Below are 23,021 nucleotides of genomic sequence, written 5' to 3'. Positions count from 1 at the left end.
GATGTTACAATTACCTGGGTCATCCATCAATGACTCTGCATCCTCCGTACCAATAAATCTACTACTACAGTGACATCTATGTCCATACTCCAAAAGCCACGTTGTGGGATACGGCCAAAGGTACCTTGTACCACAAATAGTCATTTCCTTCCCTGATCTAATCTCACCAACAGCGAGGGAGAAACTACTGTCTATATGTCTCCCTACAAGCCCTAATTTCTTTTATCTAATCTAGGTAGACCTTGCAATGGCGGCAGTAAAATCGTTCTGCACTCAGCTTCTCTAAATTTTCTCAATATTGTTCGTGAAAAGAAGGTCGTCTTCCCTCCAGGGATGCCCAATTAAATTCATGAAGCATCTCCGTAATGCTCCTGTGTTGACTGAACATGCCGGTGATAGCTAGTGGGGATCCCCAATGTTCGAGCAGTACTCATGAATGAGTCGCAACAGGCGTTCTATACGTGGTTTCCTTTATAGATGAGCTACAGTTTCCCAAAATTCTCACAATAAACCGGAGTCTACTATTCGTCTTCCCTACTGCCATCCTTACGTGCTCCTTCCATTTCATATCACTTTCCAGCTTTACGCCTAGCTATTTAATCGACGTGACTGTCAGGCAGCACACTTCTAATGCTGTATTCAAACATTAAGGCATTATATTTCCTATTCATTTGCGTTAACTTACATTTTTCTACATTTAGAGCAAGCTGACAATCGTCATACCAAATAGAAATTTTGTTTATCTTATATTTTACTAACACTCGACGACATCTTCCCTGTCCATCAAATCATTTATGTATGAGGGCGTGCTTGAAAAGCAATGCCTCCGAACTTTTTATGCGAAAACTCTTAAAGCTTTTCAAATAAGACAAATGTTATTAATATTCTACATCTTTATTCTTCTTGTCTTAAAATCTGCAGCCCTCAGAGGTACCAAATTGGTGCGTGTAACATGGCGGTGTGTATTGTAAATATGTCGGTTTGTGAGAATCAGCGTGCGAGTTCCGAATTCGAAGACTGTGTCCACAAATGGAGCACTCTCTCCTTCAGCATGACAATGGCAGACCACACATGAGCGCTGTGACATCTACAACAGTCCATCACCATCGGTTCACTGTCATCGATAAGCCCCTCCTTACAGTCCTGACTTGGTCGCATCCCATTTTCATATGTTTCCAAATCTTAAAGAACACCCTTTGAGGAATACATTGTGGGAGTGAACAGTGATCAAAGTGTTACAAATATTTACTGTCATAAACAGTCTTGATCACAATTTATCTATTACGGTGACTTGTTTCGACCACTACTGTGGTCATCTTCAGACCACAAGTCGTATACAAAGCTTTAATTAGAGGGCTACATACATTAAAGAAAATACATAAAGTTATGAAGCTATAAACTGTTTTAAATGAAGAACTTGAATTCACTTCACAAAAGTAAACCGTTATCTGTTTTAAATGAACAAGTTGAATTCAAAGACAAACATTTCTTTGAGCTTTTTGACAATCTGGTTTAGAATGTTCACTCATCTGTCCTTTCTTTTTTATAATTATTAAGACCTTTAGGAAATATTTTACTTTTAGTTTGTAATTTTATTTCGCCAAACATTATTTGATGACTGACTATCTGTTTTTAGAACGTTTGCTTATATGCTTTAAGACTGCTTATTGCTAATTCACATTCCTATATTTTTGACACTGCATCTCTTAGTACTATAATTTTAAATTCCTTCCATTTTCATTATTTTTATCTGTTTATAAGACAGGCATACAACATAAGACATAGCAATCCATTTTTTAAAATTGTCACATGTAGAAACAAAGTTTGAATCTACATATGAACTTCATAGACAATATTTCATAAATATGCACAACTAATGTCCCCTCTCGATTTTTTGCTTAGTATTGATCTGTAAGAATTATTATGTAATCTATGTAAATGGAAGTCTCTTATTACACCAGTAAATCGTATCTCTGCAGCATGTACTATACATGTCAGTTAACGATTATTGCAACCTACTCACTGAAAATCGTTTCAAAAAAGACATGCTGCTGCTCAGAAGTACATCTTCTGACGTGACAGTCTTTGCCATTCCACTTTCGCAACAACTTCGTTAGAAAGAAGCCTGCTGCCACATCTTTGGACTGGTGTTTATCCTCATCATGGCAACCACTAGTTTGCCTATCGACTTTACTACAACTTCAGTGAAAGCAGCCTGCTGCCACATCTTTGGAACGGCGTCCAACTTCACCATGGCAACCAGTGGTTCCCAATGGTTCACTAAAAGGCCTTGAGAGGGCAACCCATGTATAGTCAAAACGAAGTTCATTTATCCTACATGTTTAAATATTTTTAACACTTCTTAATTGACAATAGTTGCTGAACAAGCTAAGTTTATTGTGTATTTATTTTCCTTTCTAGGCAATGTTCTTTTAACTAAGAAATTTTACATTGTTATTCAACCTATAACCCATTGGTTAGTAGTGACATCATTCCGTCAGAAATGGGCGGAGCCTCCATGATATATAGTGAGACGTGCACTGGTTTCTCCAGTAGTGATGTACCATCAGGAGGAGGCTCCTACTCATTGGTAATTCATCGTTTTATAGCTTTATAACTATATGTATTTTCTTTGATGTACACTCCTGGAAATGGAAAAAAGAACACATTGTCACCGGTGTGTCAGACCCACCATCTTGCTCCGGACACTGCGAGAGGGCTGTACAAGCAATGATCACACGCACGGCACAGCGGACACACCAGGAACCGCGGTGTTGGCCGTCGAATGGCGCTAGCTGCACAGCATTTGTGCACCGCCGCCGTCAGTGTCAGCCAGTTTGCCGCGGCATACGGAGCTCCATCGCAGTCTTTAACACTGGTAGCATGCCGCGACAGCGTGGACCTGAACCGTATGTGCAGTTGACGGACTTTGAGCGAGGGTGTATAGTGGGCATGCGGGAGGCCGGGTGGACGTACCGCCGAATTGCTCAACACGTGGGGCGTGAGGTCTCCACAGTACATCGATGTTGTCGCCAGTGGTCGGCGGAAGGTGCACGTGCCCGTCGACCTGGGACCGGACCGCAGCGACGCACGGATGCACGCCAAGACCGTAGGATCCTACGCAGTGCCGTAGGGGACCGCACCGCCACTTCCCAGCAAATTAGGGACACTGTTGCTCCTGGGGTATCGGCGAGGACCATTCGCAACCGTCTCCATGAAGCTGGGCTACGGTCCCGCACACCGTTAGGCCGTCTTCCGCTCACGCCCCAACATCGTGCAGCCCACATCCAGTGGTGTCGCGACAGGCGTGAATGGAGGGACGAATGGAGACGTGTCGTCTTCAGCGATGAGAGTCGCTTCTGCCTTGGTGCCAATGATGGTCGTATGCGTGTTTGGCGCCGTGCAGGTGAGCGCCACAATCAGGACTGCATACGACCGAGGCACACAGGGCCAACACCCGGCATCATGGTGTGGGGAGCGATCTCCTACACTGGCCGTACACCTCTGGTGATCGTCGAGGGGACACTGAATAGTGCACGGTACATCCAAACCGTCATCGAACCCATCGTTCTACCATTCCTAGACCGGCAAGGGAACTTGCTGTTCCAACAGGACAATGCACGTCCACATGTATCCCGTGCCACCCAACGTGCTCTAGAAGGTGTAAGTCAACTACCCTGACCAGCAAGATCTCCGGATCTGTCCCCCATTGAGCATGTTTGGGACTGGATGAAGCGTCATCTCACGCGGTCTGCACGTTCAGCACGAACGCTGGTCCAACTGAGGCGCCAGGTGGAAATGGCATGGCAAGCCGTTCCACAGGACTACATCCAGCATCTCTACGATCGTCTCCATGGGAGAATAGCAGCCTGCATTGCTGCGAAAGGTGGATACACACTGTACTAGTGCCGACATTGTGCATGCTCTGTTGCCTGTGTCTATGTGCCTGTGGTTCTGTCAGTGTGATCATGTGATGTATCTGACCCCAGGAATGTGTCAATAAAGTTTCCCCTTCCTGGGACAATGAATTCACGGTGTTCTTATTTCAATTTCCAGGAGTGTATGTAGCCCTCTAATTAACGCTTTGTATACCACTTGTAGGTCTGAAGATGACCACAATACTGGTCGAAACCGGCCACCGTAATAAATAAATTGTGGTCAAGACTGTTTTTGATAGTAAAAAAAATCTTTTCGAGGACTTCACTTTGCTAGTGATGAAGCGGTGCAAACAGCGATGAGCTTGCGGCTCCACCAACAAAGTCAAACATTTTACAGTAACGGTTTTAACAAACTGGTCTCTCGTTGGAAGAAATACGTTCATCGCCAAGATGACTATGTTGAGAAATAAATACGTAGACTTGAAGAATACATGTAGAATGTTAATCACATTTGTTTATTTAAAAAGTTTTAAGAGTCTTCACATAAAAATCGGAGGCATTACGCTTCAGTACGCCCATGTATAATGACAATCTGAGCAGCCACCTTAAGTTATTTGCAAATGATGCTGACGTTTATCGTCTACTGAAGTTATCAGAGCATCGAAACCAATTGCAAAACGATTCAGATGAGATATCTGTACTGCGCGAAAAGTTGCAATTGAGCCTCAATAAATGAAAAGTGTGGCTTCATCCACATGAGTGCTAAAAGGAATCCGCTAAACTTCATGTTACATGATAAATCAAATCTAAAACTAGTAAATTCAACTAAATACCTAGGAATTAAGTTATGGACAACTTAAATTGGAAAGAACACAGAAAATGCTGTTAGGAAAGCAAACCCAAGACTGCGTTTTATTGGCAGAACACATAGAGGGTACAACAGATCCACTAAAGAGACTGCCTACACTGTGCTTGTCCGTCCTCTGTTGGAGTACTGTCGCACGGTGTGGCATTCTTACAGATAGGATTAACGGAGTACTTCAAGAAAGTTCAAAGAATAGCAATACGTTTGTTCAAATGGCCCCAAGCACTATGAGACTTCACATCGGAGGTCATCCGTCTCCTAGACTTAGAAACTACTTAAACCTAACTAACCTCAGGACATCACACACATCCATGCTCGAGACAGGAATGGAACCTGCGACCATAGCAGCAGCGCGTTTCCGGACTGAAGCGCCTAGAACCGCTCGGCCACAACGGCCGGCAGCACGTTTTTTATTATAGAGAAATAGTTGAGCGAGTGTTACTGACATGACATAGGATTTGCAGTGGACATCTTAAAACAGACATTTCTCATTGCGGCGGGATCTTGTAACGAAATCTGAATCACCAGGTTACACCTCCTTAAGCGAAAATATTTTGTTGACACTGACCTACTTAGGAAGAAGCTATCATCATAATAAATTAATTGAAATCAGAGCTTGCATGGGAAGATGTAGGTGTTCGTTTTTTCCATGCGCTCTTCGAGAGTGAAATACAAGAGAATTATTTATGTAGGCAGTTCCATGAACCCTCTGCCAGGCAGTTTTGTATGATTTACAGAATAGCCGCATATATGTGGATGCAGATCAAAACGAGATGGATGAAAAAAGGGTAAGTAAACTATTTATTATTTCAAAAGTAATTTCTATAACGGTTAATGCATTTATCCCACTGAGAGACAAGATGGTCAATGCCTTCATGTTTGTGGCTATGGATCCATGATTGTACCCAGGCATGTACCTTTGCTACATCCGACGCAAATCACGTACAACAAATGTCTTTTTTCAGGGCTCCAAAAATATGAAAATCACATGGGGAGATATTGAGATTGTATGGAGGGTGTCTAAGGGCTTGTGCAGCATATCGAAACAATCTGCTAACAAAATGCCCACCCACATGTTGCCAAAGTTGTTCTTAGCAGGCTTCAGAAATTTCGCTGGGAAGCCTGTACACATTCTCCATACAGTCCCAATTTCTCCCCTGTGATTTCCACATTTTTGGAGTCCTGAAGTAAGAAACTCACAGCCGTCGATTTGCACACCAGCAGTAGGGCAAAGAGAGTGTCTCCCCACATTGCGTTGTTGCCAAATTTATTCAAGATGATGGATGAAAAATGGCGGCGATAGATGTGGCATTGACATCATGGCAGGAAGTTCAAATTTTGGTGGGAAAGTAGGTCAATTGGGCTACCTCAATAAGCTAACTTCCCTCCCCTCTTCAACCCCTCTTCCCAAGAAAATAGAGCGAAGTTCAAATTTTGGCAGGAAAATAGGTCAACTGGGCTTCCTCAACTAACCTAAGCCATATGACCACCACCTCTTCCTTGGAATTGGGGGAAAAGGACACAGTCTATGCTGGATAGGATGGGCGTAAGTCTTTATTTTGTATGCATTGTTTAAACAATTTGAGTTATCATAGGCAGTAGCTCCATACAGTGTGTTCACCATGAGGTCTGCAGTCCAACTGACCTAGTACACAGTAGCACAATCAGAGAGCCCTATCGTCCCCCTGTAACATGATCCAAGATGGCGGTCTGGGGAAAAATGGCGGGAAAAGGACTCAGCCTGTGCTGGGCTGCTGGAGAGGGATTTCAGTGGGAAGTTGGGGCAATTTATTTAGGGATGGATTTCACACAGTAGATTTATTGTGCTGATACGAAACACTCGCCTTGGTGTGCTTGGGGTCACAGTAAATATACTACAGACCTTCAAACTACTTGTAAATCACTGAAATAATACAGTCAACTGGATTACAGTGTCGTTAGATATTTAGGAATAAGATACTGTATTTCAACTCTTGCTCAGATCTGCTTGTGGTTTCAATTCATAAGCTAAAAGTGACTAACCGTAGGCTGAAATTCAAAAATAACTAGGAAAAGCGAAGTGTTAAAGAAAGTGGGATGAAGATAAATTACATAATGAGAAGACAAATTCGTAATCTAAACCAGGTTTGCTGAAATGTGAATCTAACTTAACTTCTCCCCTTTAGGCTCCATTGTATTTCACATTAGACCATCTCATTACATCGTTTCTAGATAAATGAACGGGTTGGTGGGACATGTGCTAAGACGTGTAGAACAAGTTAATCAGACACTAAAGGGGAAAACTGTAAGAGCATAAACTATACAAATGCTGACAGTGAAAACAGAAAAAAGTGGCAAAATTGTGACGTGTCGTTCATCAGAGACACAATTGCAACTTTCAGCAGTCGAGCACGCAATTAATTTGTGCTCGGCGATAATCTGTTGATGGTCGACGGACGTTGTAGTGAATGGAACATGAGCTATGGAAATGAGGAATTTTAATACTGCTGATGCTCGTTTTGTTTACAAACGGCGCGCTGTGATTTTCCACTGTCACTTCCACTTATTGTAGAACCTGTTTACGTCTCGGTGTGCACTGAGCGAGACAAGGTCGATTAACGCGGGTAAAAAGAGAGAGAGAGAGAGAAACGCTGAACAGGTGCGAGTAGTGCTCGCGCTCTAAGGGTTCCGCACAAACTAAATTATATGGTTCTTTGACTGCACTGGGAGATGGCTGATCAGAAGTACAACATATGAAACATGTCTTTGAACAGTAAAGTATCACTTGATGCCCACAATTACAGACTCTCCTCTTGAAGTATAGGTAAAACATTTACAAAATTACAGTTCCATCTCAGACTTGAATAGCACTGGTGTCGTAAGCAGATGACTTTGACGGCTTTAACGAAGCTCACAAACTGGAGGCAGAGCGAGTCCACGCTCGCCTCTATATCGACCTCCGTGTGACTGCGCTGCAGTGCTGAGAGAGAGCCCGTACCTCAGAAACGCCTCCCATCCGTTGTTGCGGATTGCAGCGTGACACCGCTAATGTCTTTGATATTGAAGCGCACTGACGACTTTGGTGTGGCACAGTGATCTTTGGACAATACTACGTTATGTACGTAGACAGTTCATCCATCCCAGGAATCGAGGATCTCGACGATTACTGCCTGTTATTGGCATTGTTTGCACACAATACAGGTTCTGAGAATTCCAAGACCTTCGAGAATGTTTTAAGTCTGAAGTCGAATAACAATTTTTATGAGAATTAATATTTTTATGAGAATTAATTACAAATTAACATTGTCAAAATTCCTCCATTGCTTTTACTGTGAAAGCTTACTTCCAGCCCAAAATTCACGGCTCTTAGTCAACGGAAAGTACCATTAGGCTTTGATGAATCAAACTTCCTAGCAGATAAAAACTGTGTGCCGGACCGAGACTCGAACTTGAGCCCTTTGCCTTTCGCGGACAAGTCCTCTACCAACTGAGCTACCCAAGCACGACTCACACCCCTTCCTCACAGCTTTAATTCCACCAGTAAGGTGAACATCAACAAAAGCAAAATGAGGATAATGGAATGTAGTCGAATTACGTCGGATGATGCTGCGGGAAGTAGAAATTTGTTAACATCGAGTATTGATTTAAGTGTCAGGAAGTCGTTTCTGAAAGTATTTGTATGGAGTGTAGCCATGTATGGTAGTGAAACATGGACGATAAATAGTTTGGACAAGAAGAGAATAGAAGCTTTCGAAATGTGGTGCTACAGAAGAATGCTGAATATTAGATGGGTAGATCACATAACTAATGAGGAGGTATTGAATAGAATTGGGGAGAAGAGTAGCTTGTGGCACAACTTGACTAGAAGAAGGGATCGGTTGGTAGGACATGTTCTGAGGCATCACTGGATCACCAATTTAGTACTGGAGGGCAGCGTGGAGGGTAAAAATCGTAGAGGTAGACCAAGAGAGGAATACACTAAGCAGATTCAGAAGGATGTAGGCTGCAGTAGGTACTGGGAGATGAAGAGGCTTGCACAGGATAGAGTAGCACAGAGAGCTGCATCAAACCAGTCTTAGGACTGATGACCACAACAACAACATCTCGTCTCTTACTTTCCAAACTTCACAGAAGCTCTCCTGTGAACCTAGCAGAACTAGCACTCCTGGAAGAAAGGATATTGCGGAGACATGGCTTAGCCACAGCCTGGGGGATGTTTCTAGAGTGAAATTTTCACTCTACAGCAGTGTGTGCGCTGATATGAAACTTCCTGGCATATTAAAACTGTGTGCCGGACCGAGACTCAAACTCTGGACCTTTGCCTTTCGCGGACAAGTACTCTACCAACTGAGCTACACAAGCACGGTTATTAATGTCACAAATTTTTATATTCTCAAGCTCAGTTGGTAGAACACATCTCCGCGAAAGGTAAAGGTTCAGAGTTCGAGTCTCAGTCCGGCACACAGTTTTAATCTGCCAGGAAGTTTCATATCAGCGCACACTCCGCTGTAGAGTGAAAATTTCAGTCTTTGATGAATCAGTTTGAGAATATAAAAAACTGTGACATTAATGACCGTATCTTTCGACTGCATTGACACAGAAGCTTCAATTTTTTATACAGCCAAGAAACAGTTGTCCTTAGTACGTGACAGAAATGTCAATGCATTGCATCTATTCGTTCTTGAAAATAAGGGTTTTTAACTGTCAGACAAACAGACAGACAACGAAGTGATCCTATAAGAGTTCCACTTTTGCAGATTGAGGTACGGGACCTTAAAAACGACTTGTCGCAGTATGAACGGTTTCTTAAGGCAACGGCGATGTTTAAATAGACTGATGGCCAGGAAGGACAGGAAATTTTGCTTATTGAGCATTTATAGTACAGTAGGAAGAAAACACAATTACATTTGGACGATAGATGAAACAATTTGGTTCCAGAGACCTTTTGATGTCTCAGATTTCATTGATGTATACTGGGTGATTCACAAAGATATGCAAATACGAGGTTTACTCCAAAAGAAATGCACACTATTTTTTAAAATCCGTCTTTTATTCTACTTGTTTTAAAGCTTTACAGTGTGTAGATACATCCTTTAGGAACAATATTTTCATTTCTACACGTAATTTCCATCCCTCTCGACTACCTTACGCCACCTTGGAACCAGCGCCTGTATGCCGGTATGGTAAAACTCTGGACCAAACTGTTGGACCCACTATTTGGCAGCGTGCACAAGGGAGGCATCATCTTCAAACCTTGTTCCATGAAGAGAGTCTTTCAGTTTCCCAAAGAGATGAAAGTCACATGGAGCCAGGTCAGGACTGAAAGACGGGTGTTTCAGTGATGTCCATGCGAGTTTTGTGATCGCTTCCATGGTTTTTTGACTGCCATGTGGCTGTGCATTGTCGTGCCACAGCAAAACATCCTGCTTTTGACGATGTGGTCGAATACGACTCAGTCGAGCTTGAAGTTTGTTCAGTGTCGTCCGATATGCATCAGAATTTATGCTGGTTCCACTTGGCATGATGTCAACAAGCAAGAGTCCTTCGGAATCGAAAAAACACCGTAGCCGTATCCTTTCCAGCAGAAGGTGTGGTCTTTAATTTTTTTCTTGGGTGAATTTGCATGATGCCCACTCCATTGATTACCTCTTCGTCTCTGGTGAAAAATGATGGAGCCATGTTTCATCACCTGTCACAATTCTTTCAAGAAATTCATCTCCACCATTCTCGTACTGTTTCAAAAGTTCGCTGCATACCGTTTTTCTTGTTTCTTTGTGAGACACTATCAACATCCTGGGGACCCACCTGGCACAAACCTTTGTTAACGCCAACTCTTTCAGTATTCTGTAAACTCTTCCTTCCCCTATCCCAACGTAGCGTGACAATTCGTTCACTATGATGTGGCTGTCAGCAGTCACCACTTCGTTAACTCTCTGCACGTTGTCTGGAGTGTGTGCAGTACGAGGCCTGCCGCTGCGAGGACAGTCCTCAATACTGCCGTGCTCGCTTTCATTATGTAACCTGCTTGCCCAGAGACTAGCTGTACTGCGATCGACAGCAGCATCTCCACACACCTTTTTCAATCTCTTGTGGATGTTTCCCACTGTCTCGTTTCCACAGCACAGGAATTCTATGACAGCACGTTGCTTCTGACGAACGTCAGGTATAGCAGCCATCTTGAAGACATGCTTTGACGGCGCCACTCAAGGGAACAGATTGAACTAAGTTTGAAAACAAGCGGGAAGGATGTATCTACACACTGTAAAACTTACACACATGCAGAATGAAAACTGTATTTTTACAAAAATGGTGTGCATTTCTTTTGGAGTGACCCTCGCATTTTAATATGTTATCCTACCAGTAAAACTAAAGACAAAAGTTCATATAAACATTGGTCTCCAAATGTTTAGTTACGTTATGAGAGTTACGGCTAATAAAAGATTTTGCATGAAATTTAGCAACTTCGTTAATATGAGGCCATCGCAATACTGTATGAGGTTAAAGCAAAGCACGATTTTCATTTATTTTGTTGTTATTGGTCTGGTGAATCAATAAAACATGTTCCAGATGTATGTGTGCAGCACTTTTCAGAACATCCAGAGAAGCAAAGATTATTACACAAGTAAATTAGTTTACTGTCCATTAAGAATGTAGAAACGTTTATGTCATAGTTGGCAACCGTTAGTGAGTTGTTTCAGTCGTTACCTAATAACCTTGAAACGAGTTAGTTTTCTGTATTGTTCAGTGAAAGAACACAATAACAACAGTGTATTTAAGTGAAACCACACAGTAACTGTTGTAGTTTCTAGATTATTTATGAAATTGGGATGCCTTTCAAATTTACAACAGAAGAATACGCCGACATGGTGATTATTTATGCCAAAAGTGATGGTAATGCTTCGGCTGCAGTCAACGAATATCGCGTACGTTATCCAATTCGGAGGATTCCGAATGCACGAACCATTAGCGGAGTATTTCGAATGTTACGGGAGACTGGTTCTCTAACTAGCATTGATAATTAGTACGAGGTTTCGATACGTGAAGACGACGATGAGGATAATATGGATACTATTCAACGTAGCCCGGCTACCAGTACACGAGGTATTTCTCAACGATTAGGCGTTTCACAATCTGAGGTATGGCGTACACTGAAGTACAGTAATCTGTATCCTTACCATAAACAGAAGGTACATCATTTACATCCAAGAGATCTTGTCCTTCGCTTGGAGTTGTGCAACTGGTTAAAAACTAATCGACAGTTACACAAATACATTTTATTTGCTGATGAGGCATGGTTTACTCGAGATAGTATAAATAATTTACGTAACGAGCACTTATGGCCTGAAGCAAACCCACATGCAACAGTGCAATGCTATTTCCAGCAGCGATGTGGCATAAATGTGTGAAGTGGTATAATCAACACACACTTTATTGGACCATTCTTTTTCCCAGACGTCTAACTTTCGAGAAGTATTTACAATTCCTTCAAGAAGAAATGCCCCGCTTTCTCGAAGATGTTCCACTTGCTACGCGATTGCAAATGTATTTTCAACATGAGGGCGCGCCTCCACATTTCATCAACGTCGTTACTACACATTTAATTGAATATTTTCCCCAGAAATGGATTGGTCGTGGTACTACACGTCTGTGGTCACCCAGATCGCCCGATTTAACACCAATGGATTTCTGTATTGGGGATGGATGAAAGACATAGTTTATGAGGACAAAGTCAACGTGAGGCATTACTCGCTCACATTATGAATGCAATAACGAATTTAAGAACAACCCTTTGAAACTGAAACGAGCAACAAAATCTGTTCGTACACATGCAGCTAAATGCATTGAACTCGGCGGAGACATTTTTGAACATTTATTGTGAATGTATTGTGAAATTGTATATACACTGTACAATTTCCTTAACACTGAGCTTTGTTTTTTACCGTTCACCATGAATTCACGTGTGCTATGGTACTCATAAAAGCAGACTATCTGACACATTCATACAGTTTCAGTTAACATTACTACCATCATGTGTCCAAAATTAAATTCTCTAGTACTTCTGTTGAAAACTTTGTGGAATTGTCTGGAATTTAAAAAACAAATTGGGCGAAGTAATTAATAAATTAAAAATTTTACGAAAATACATCTTTGCTTCTCTGGATGTTCTGGAAACTATTGCTGATACACGTGTGGGACTTTTTTTTTTAGATTCACCAGATCAGTAACAACAAAATAAATGGAAATCTTGCTTTACTTTAACCTCGTACAGGTTTACGATGGCTTCATATTAGCGAAGTTGCTAAATTTTAGGCAAAATTTTTATTAGCCGTAACTCTGCAACTAAATATTTACGGACCTATGTTTATATGAACTTTTTTCTTTAGTTTTACTTGTAGAGTAACGTATTAAAATATTTGCGTATCTTCGTGAATCACTCTGTGTATGCAGACTTAAGTAATGAATGAAAATTTGTACCTAGGCTGCAAATTGAACCGTCTCCCACGTAGTAGGCAGATGTGCTGACAACTATGCCAGTGGCTTTACACAACTGCCTCCCTCCAAGTGGAAATTTTGATTGGGGAGGGAGTCGTTCTAGGTTGGTTGCTGTAGTTGCGCAAAGCCACTGTGCCAGAATGAAGAGGCGGTTAGCCCATCCAACTTGTGAGCGGAGACCTCGGTTCGAATCGCAGCCTTGGTACAAATTTTCATTTGTCGCTTCAGTCTGCATATATACAAATTTGGAGGTGGTTTGGGGGTATACAGGGTGCGAAATGTTGTATAACAAGCTGAGGTATACTGGATTTGAAAGGTGGTTTACAGATCTGCCACCTGTGGCAGCACTAATGGCTCTAACCCGAACTCAACTGAGCTCAGACGACAGATATGGGAAAGTCATTCCGTGCTACTTCAACTCTGTGCTAGAGTTCATCAGTCGTGATGACTGGCGAGTAGTCAGTGTCTCGCCAACTCATGGCCATATTTTTTTGATGGGCGAGAAATCTAGAAAATTTTCTGGCCAGGGCAAAAGCTGAACACCCTTTGCATTAAAGGAGGATGAGACAGCATGCAGTCCTACCTCATCTTGTTGAATGATAACTTTACACAAAGATAGAGCACAGGCGTTGGCTTTAACGCCAGAAACATAATCCCTGCTCTCCAGATTAGCTACCAGTTATGTGGACCAGACGTCATCATGTTTTGTACCCAATGGCACACCATACCATCACGCTAGATGCTGGGACTGTGTGGTGATGATGACTGCCACATGACAACATTCGTTCTCCTTGGAGCTTCCACATACTGATCCACCAGTCGTGTTGTTGCACATGCTGTTCCGAGGTGCTCCACACGACAATGTTTATCCCATTCCACCTCCGTAAATCGCACTGTAATACTTTTAGCTGTATTCTCGATCTCTATCAAAATACGCCACTCTGTGTCTGTGGTTGCTTCTATACCAATATGTAAACGTTTCGAACCACCGGCGGTTAAATTATACACTTAAAAGAAGAGTAGTGGTGCACAGGGTTTAATTGGTATCTTCTCATCCATTACATCCTCACTTTGTCCATATAATATCACTGGAATATTCTGCGATGGCGCGTATGATGCAGGCCAGTACCGACCTGCGTCATGCTGATTAGGACTCCCGTTGCACTTCAGCGAGTCATGGGCTGGCTGGGTGCCTTCAACCGACAATAACAGCTCATTGCCCTGCTCCATCACGGTGACCAGGTGCGCGACAGGATCCCAGGAGCTGAATCACTGGGACCACAGTTAACGCTGACAGGTACTGTGAGACGCTGAAAGAAACTCAAATGGGCAACTCAGAACCGGAGAAGGGGAATGTTGAGCAAGGGCGTACACATTCTCCAAGCCAACGCTCGCCCACACATCGCTCGGGAAACCGTTGCTCTCCTGCAACAGTTTCAGTGGAACATAATCACCCACACATCCTATAGTCCTGACTTGGCGCAAAGTGACTATCACCTGTTCCCTAGGTTAAAAGATCATCTGGCCGGAAAGCGATTCAGCTCCGACGACGAGGTGAAAGAAAAGGTTCATAACTTTCTGAACAGCATGGCGGCGAGCTGGTATGATATGGTCATACAAAAACTGCCACAGCGCCTACAAAAATGGATCGACAGAAATGGTGATTATGTCGAAAAATAGCTAAATGTTCAAGCAGTAAACTGATGTAAACCATTGTAGAAATAAACAGGTTTATGTAATTATAAAAAATAGGAGATCTTGCTTTTGGGATTACCCTCGTATGAAAGCAGGAGCACTGTTGTGGTTGTCCCATGCACCCTGACTACAAATTTGTACGTAAATCTGGTGATTCGACGTGTTGTGCTGCCATGCATGACCAGCACTCCAACAGGATAACGGTCGCCCATTTACCACTATTGTAACCCAACATTCTCTAGAGAGTGCCCACATGTTGCCTTGTCGTGCTCGATCGTCAGATCTGTCTCCAATCGAGCACATGTGGGACATCATCTGACCAAAAGGAGAGCGTCATGCACAACACTAGCGTTAACCGTCCCTCTAGTGACTGACAAAGTACGACAGGCACGGAACTCCATCCCACAAATGCAGTCCCGAAATTTCATTACTTTACGTTAATTATTTGTTGGTGTTGGCGATTTTTTTCATTCAGGGTATGATCAGGACTAATCATTGGCCATCCTGTTATTCCTGATTCCTCTTAGCCCTTTCAGTAATTTTTCATGGTAAGCGGAATCTAAGACATTGGATAGATTTACAAATATGCCTGTGTCAATCGTCGTTGTCCAGTAAGGGACGCTAATGACACGCTGCCCACAGGCATAGTGACGACCCAGGACGTGGACATCTTCCTGCGGTTCATGAACAACGCGCGCTACGTACGCGAGCTGGACTTCGCGCGCTTCCACTTCTACGACCGCACGGGACTCTACTCGGAGATCGTGCGACGCAAGGGCCACGCGCTGCAAGGCGCCACCACCGTGCGATACCGCCGTATCATGCCGCTGCTCACCGTCTACCGCATCGACACCAAGGTCAGTCATTTACCACCGTCTTATCCAACAAGCTAACACAATAAATTACCTTGGACTAGCCTACGACCGACAACTAACGTGGAAACCTCAGCTACTAACCATTCAACAGAAAGCCCACAAACTACTAACTGGCCAAACATGGGGACTACACTCTTTCACTATCCTTTATACACACACATCCCTGACCTACCCCATCCCTTTCTATGCAAATGTTGCACGGATATCCACCTTACCTAAGTTTTATAAGTCCCTCCAGATCCTCGAACGCCATGCTTTCCGCATCCGCTTACCGTCCCTCGCAAGGATCCTTCACCAATTCATCTACTTCCCACCTCTGCTCACTCACATTGCCCTGAGTAACCCACACCATCTACAAACTCGACTCCAACAGTCAAATTGTCCCCCCCCCCCCCCTCTCCTCTCCACCCCAATGCTAGCGTGGTGCCGCGTCTCACCCTACATATCCCACCAACTGTCCACCTGCACACCTTTCACGTCCTCTCTCAAAGAAACTTCAACCCTCTCCTGAACAGTAACTCCACCCCGAAATAAACCCATCCTTCCAACTCTGTATCCACCCCATCCTCTTCACCCCACTATCTCGAGTTCGAGCCAAGTGTGCTAACGACTGCGCCATCTCGCTAGGTGGCGGCGTTGCATACACAATGACGCGGCGGCAAAGAAAGCAGAGGAAGAATGTGATTATCACTCTGCAGCGGAGTGTGCGCTGATATGAAACTTCCTGGCAGATCAAAACTGTGTGCCGGACCGAGACTCGAACTCGGGAACTTTGCCTTTCGCTGGCAAGTGCTCGCAGGAGATCTTCTGTAAAGTTTGGAAGGTAGGAGACGAGATACTGGCAGAAGTAAAGCTGTGAGGACGTGGCCTGAGTCGTGCTTGGGTAGCCCAGTTGACAGAGCACTTGCCCGCGAAAGGCAAAGTTCCAGAGTTCGAGTCTCGGTCCGGCACACAGCTTTGATCTGCCAGGAAGTTTAAAGGCAGATGAAATTCGGGTATTACGAAACACTACTTACTTCTGTAATTATATTTTCAAATCAAACTCATTATTAGCTCTCCAAAACACTTAACCATGAACATCGAACAAGTATATGTATTTCTATTAATTAAATTAAAACAGCCTACCACCGACTTTTTTAATAGTTGTTCTTCGAGCCTAATATCGAATAGTCGGAAAATATGGCAAAGGGCTGTAAAAATTGAGATAATGATGTATATTTGAGGAAAATCATGTTTTATGCACACAAAATACAATTTTGGGATTACTCTTAATTTAAAGGCTTTAAAGAATTACTTATCGGCACAGAAAAAATAATTTTATTCGATAACAAATCTGTTGAGTTTATTAACTTAACGTTATGAAACTGTTATTTGTCTATGCCAGAAAGGTGATTCGTTTTACATTCACCTGTTTGCATATCAAAAACATAATCTTCGTTCTCAGCACCAGTGTGATCACGGTGGGTTTTCTTGAGTACCAAGTATTCCGCATTGTCTGATATGCTGTGCTGCACATAACAATAGAAGCAACTGTATCCACTGCCAAAAATCGAGCGATACGTGACGATCTACTGCTCTTTTGCTTAATAAACTGCATAGTTTTAATCGATAGTGTACATATTCAATAATTATTACATCTTTTTGAAAACTTAACTCCAGAAATTTTGTAAAAATACGAAAACAATTTTTCTGCGTCACAGTTCACACGATATTTGGAGACGAGCTGGATCGTTACAGGGCATCATGGGAATATTTTGAAGTAGATAATTCGTCTCCTGTTTGGCAGTATCAATCGACGGACGAGAAATCACGATATTCCATATTGCACAACTATTCCATAATACCTGCAGTTCATCCATATAAGCGGAGCACAGACGAATGTGAAATTATTCCAGCGATGAAATAGGCCTTAAATGTGGAAATACAGTGGTATAAGCGACTTTGATAAAGGGTAGATTGTTATGGTCCGGCACCTGGTAACGATTATCTCGGAACGCCAAAACTGAGCGGCTGTCGTGAGCATCTACGGAAAGTAGTTAAAGGACGGTGAAGCCACGAACTGGCAAGGTGCTGGCTGTCTACAAGCATCACAGAGAACGTGCAAGTCGGATGATTGGCCGCTCTCTAAAGGAGGATAGGCAGTGATTTGCGACGGGTCTGACGACAGAATAAAATGCTGGTCCAGGCACAAGTGTTCCGGAGCACACGGTTCAGGGCGCGTTGTTGAACGTGGTGCAGCGTGGCTTGTTTTTTTAAAACTGCATGGTAAGCCTAGCACTTGCCACAATAATATCAGAATGCCCTCGAAAATAATGCGTGGAGGAACTTGTTAACAAAAGAAATGACAATCACTGACAACTTTGATATAATAAGTCCTTGGCATATCTGAGATAGAGGTACCCGCCAGGTTAGCCGAGAGCGCTAATGTGCTGCATCCTGGAGTCGGGTAGGCGCTGCGACCCCGTATCGAATCCGCCTGGCGGATTAACGACGATGGCTGGTGTGCCGGTCAGCCTGGACGTGGTTTTTAGGCGGCTTTCCACATTCCTCTAGGTGAATACTGGGCTGGTTCCCACATCCCGCCTCAGTTACACGTCTCTCAGACATTTGAACACTTTTGTACTCTTCCATGGATAACACTAGTCGCACCGAGCGAGGTGGCGCAGTGGTTAGCACACTGGACGCGCATTCGGGAGGACGACGGTTCAATCCCGTCTCCTGCCATCCTGATTTAGGTTTTCCGTGATTTCCCTAAATCGTTTCAGGCAAATGCCGGAATAGTTCCTTTGAAAGGGCACGGCCGATTTCCTTCCCAATCCTTCCCTAACCCGAGCTTGCGCTCCGTCTCTAATGACCTCATTGTCGACGGGACGTTAAACACTAACCACCACCACCACCATACACTAGTCGCAGGCAGTTGGCGTACACTAATTCCGCCCCGGGGGGTACAGGGTGGCCGCAGGAAGGGCATCTGAGCACCCCTTCCACTAATATTGCCAAATCCGATTACCCATGCCGACCCTGCCTCACTGCGGGAAAAGGCACAAGCGAAAGAAAGAAAGAATATCTGACATAGAGGTCGTAATCACGAAGTGCCCAGTGACTGTTACGATAGAAGGGAATACATCCCACATGTAGTCAGAGTTGAAAGCACGCTACTCACTGGCATTAAATGCAAGTCTTCAGAGTGAAGCTTGAAGTAACCAAATTACCATAAAACGACTTTAAAGTCCCTAAACATTGTCTTGCAGTTGCAGCTTGACGTCACCATAGTGTTGCAGTTGGGAGCTGAAATGACTGCAGAGTCAGTCATTGGTGGAACCAACAACCCTTGGCAGCAGCTAAGTGCAGATCAGCCGAAAATTTTTCTGGGTCTCCAGTGCATCAGCTCAGGCTTTGCGGCAGGGCGGCGGAGTCGATGTTGATTCTCAGTGTGGAAGTCTGGCGGTTGAGGCTCCCAAATGTCGAGTTATGTCTAATCATATGTTAATTAAAAGGAAACTTCACATTGCTACATTTTGCGTTTTTTTCTAAATTCAGATTGCCTGGGCACCAGATGTCCCGAGTGCTGACTAATAAAAATGCTCCTTAGAAAACACCAGTGCTCTTCCTGTAGCTGGTTAAACAATAACGTTCGTCAATCATCGTCCACAGAAAAAAAGTCGCTTCACTCTCTCTCTTCATCTCGTTTCGTCGTTACTGTCCCGTTTCACTTTCTAACCTGTAATTTATTTACGTTAGCCAATGCTGTTGGTTCTTAAATTGAATCAACATTTGTATTTTCAGAGTCAGTACATTCAACGGTGGTGGTGGTGGGTTGTGTTTAACGTCCCGTCGACAACGAGGTCATTAGAGACGGAGCTCAGGCTCGGGTTAGGGAAGGATTGGGAAGGAAATCGGCCGTGCCCTTTCAAAGGAACCATCCCGGCATTTGCCTGAAACGATTTAGGGAAATCACGGAAAACCTAAATCAGGATGGCCGGAGACGGGATTGAACCGTCGTCCTCCCGAATGCGAGTCCAGTGTGCTAACCACTGCGCCACCTCGCTCGGTACATTCAACGGTGTCTCAAGTTTTCAAAGACGGAAACTGCGGGACCCCAATACATCTCTAAGATCTTTTTCTCTAGCATCCAGTGCTTCCTGGAGAAACAGCTTTCTGCGTTTGATCAAAACAGTGCCGTCTGTTAAAAAGCGAATCTTTTCACCTAACTCCCAGGCTGTAAAATGTTTTCACCAGGAGTTTACACAACTGGAAATCCTGTCTGTGTTCGTTCAGAACAAAGCTTGATATCCCAGCGCGGCACTACAAAGTATGGGCATTGGCCATTGGGAAATTGACTCTCGCCTCTCGTTCGGCAAGCCTTCTGCGAATTGGCTCTAGGGGTGGTGGCTGACTCTAATGTCCTGGCGATCCGCATGCTTTTTCCATCGCTCAGAATGCTTCCAACGTTCTCTCACATCTACAAGGCATGCAAATCCCAATCAAGAACACAAGAAAACTACGGTTGCATTAGTAACTTACGACAATCATTAGTACTACTGTTTATCATATTCCTCAGCATCAGTTAAATATTCTAATCAAATGAGTATTTCATTATGGATCTGCATATCTTTTTAGACTTTCTGGAAAAATGGTCGAGTAACAATCGGCCTCCACAGCAGACATCACTTACGGGTCCCCATCTCGACCGAACAACATCGTTAATTACGCTTTCATTGGCTACGGTATCATTGTGTTTGGACTGTGAATCAATAGAAATGTGTCGCCTGTTCAGATGAATCGTATTTCTTGTTACACCAGGTCGATGGTCTTTACAGTTACTCCATCATCCATGTGAACGGCTGCAAGAAACATGCACCGCTGCATGGACACAGGCTGATCGGTGATACTCACCTGTGATTACATTGGACTTGTGGTAGTATTCAAAGGCACCATGACAGCTATCAACTACATGTACATTATTGAAGAGCCGGCCGCGGTGGTCTCGCGGTTCTAGGCGCTCAGTCCGGAACCGCGTAACTGCTACGGTCGCAGGTTCGAATTCTGCCTAGGGCATGGATGTGTGTGATGTCCTTAGGTTAGTTAGGTTTAAGTAGTTCTAAGTTCTAGGGGACTGATGGCCACAGATGTTAAGCCCCATAGTGCTCAGAGCCATTGTTGAAGACCACCTAGATTCATTCGTGCTTGATGTCCTCCTCAGTGGTGGCTGCATCTACTAGCAGGATAACTGTCTTCGTCATACGGCCATAATCGAACCACAGTGGTTTGATAGCATCATAGTGGACTCACGTTGATGTCTTGGCCACCGAACTTGCCTCATCAAACCAGTGGATCACATCTAGGACGCAATCGGGCGGGCACTCATACCACTGACCTGTAATTTATGGGAATTGCATGACTTTTGCGAAAATATCTGTTGCTACGCACCACGGAAAACCAACCAAGGACATGTGATTCCATGCTACTCAGAATCGATGGTGTACTGAGTTCCAAAGGTGGACCTGGGATGCATTAGTGCCAGTCAAGTTTAGTAGAAAAAGCGAATTTTAATTTTAATTTGAATTTCCTGAAAGCTAAATTATTTCATGTTCTGGTACACTTTGGCTAAAAACTATTTAAGATAGAGAGCTAAAATTTTGTATGCTGTCTTAAAACATCCTTAACTTAAAAGTAGAGTTCTCTTGTGGCTTTTTTTGAAGAAAAACTATGAATCATTTCCAAAATTTTTGATAATCATTGTCAAAAATTTTTTGTACCGCAGTTTATGACAGCACCATCTTTTCAATAGTCTTCTTTAAAGACAATAGTGTAAAGAACTTACAGGAACCAAATAAATCTTCTACTTTGTTTGTATTTTGAGTAATGTTTACCTATGATGTACATAAATAATTAACGTGGCTTATTTCACTTGCAACAAAAAAACTCAATTATAAAAAAGAGTGAGAACTAAAGCTGTGGTTCGTACATAAAAATGTTCCCAAAAGATATATTAAAAGGTGATAAGCATTATATGGGCTTACAAATCTTATTTTTTGAGTTACACTGTTTAGAAAACTGATAATTTTTTCAAGGTTTCCCCTGGTTTTCACGCACCAGTCCCCTTAATATAATGACAGACGGTCGACTTTTCCACTTGATGAATGCTGGGAAATGTATGAGGCAAGAGACACACACTTACATGACAAGTGCTGTATCTAAAAACAATTAAGTATTTGACGCCAAGCAAACTTCTTCACACTTCTTGTAGTGTTAATTCTAGGAGTTCAGGCAGATAGTAAACTATCGTAGAAAGCCCATGTACAGGATCTCGTTCAAAGACTTAATGCTGCCATTTTTACTATTAGAATAGTATCTGAAGTACGTTCGAAACGAAAAGTAGTCTACTTTATTTTCATTCGCTAATGACGTATGGTACTGTATTTTGGGGTAACTCTTCCCATTCTCGAAGGGTATTTTTGGCTCAGAAACAGGCAGTTCGGGCAATAAGTGGTGCAAGTTCGCGAACCTCTTGTTGACCCTGTTTATCAGTCTGAGTATTCTGATGTTGGCCTCTCAATATATACATATTCCTTAATGTCTGAATATTCTGATGTTGGCATCCCAATATATAGATATTCCTTAATACCGTTTCTTACTAACTAAAATCTCCGTCAGAACAGGCCTTGGGAGGCTCAACGGTTCCGACCGGCCGCCGTGTCATCCTCAGCCCACAGGCGTTACTGGATGCGGATATGGAGGGGCATGTGGTCAGGACCCCGCTCTCCCGGCGGTATGTCACTTTACGAGACCGGAGCCGCTGCTTCTCAATCAAGTAGCTCCTCAGCTTACCTCACAAGGGCTGGGTGTACTCCTCTTGCCAACAGCGCTCAGCAGACTGGATGGTCACCCATCCAAGTGCTAGCACAGCCCGATAGCGCTTAACTTCGGTGATCTGACGGGAACCTGTGTTACCACTGCAGCAAGACCGTTGGCTTTCTTGTTGACAATATCAGTTTATTCCCAAGAATTAGCAGCTTTCACTCAGTTAATAATAGGCAGAAATCCAATCTGCATTTGGATCGCATCTCCTTGACTCGTGCAGAAAGGCGCGCAGTATTCTGCTGCATCAATTTTCAAGAATTTTCAAGAGCAATCCACGCGCTTTCAAATCTAAACGGGAGAGTTCCCTCATGATCACTCCTTTTCTGTCGAGAAGTTCCTTTAAGCATTAAGCTAATTCCTGTGTTACATTGT

The 23,021-nt window shown here is 43.3% G+C and overlaps 1 protein-coding gene across 1 annotated transcript in view; it reads left to right on the top strand.

Annotated features, from left to right (window-relative positions):
* LOC126354151 (protein THEM6) overlaps positions 1-23,021 on the top strand; it is a 104,818-nt gene that overhangs the window by 18,904 nt on the left and 62,893 nt on the right. The window contains exon 2 of the mRNA XM_050003563.1: positions 15,553-15,767. Within this exon, the coding sequence (XP_049859520.1) occupies positions 15,553-15,767 (215 nt within the window). The remainder of the gene's footprint in view (positions 1-15,552; positions 15,768-23,021) is intronic.

Source organism: Schistocerca gregaria, chromosome 3 (genome assembly GCF_023897955.1).
Source record: "Schistocerca gregaria isolate iqSchGreg1 chromosome 3, iqSchGreg1.2, whole genome shotgun sequence".
NCBI lineage: Eukaryota > Metazoa > Arthropoda > Insecta > Orthoptera > Acrididae > Schistocerca > Schistocerca gregaria.
This window is presented reverse-complemented; position numbering and strand designations above follow the sequence as displayed.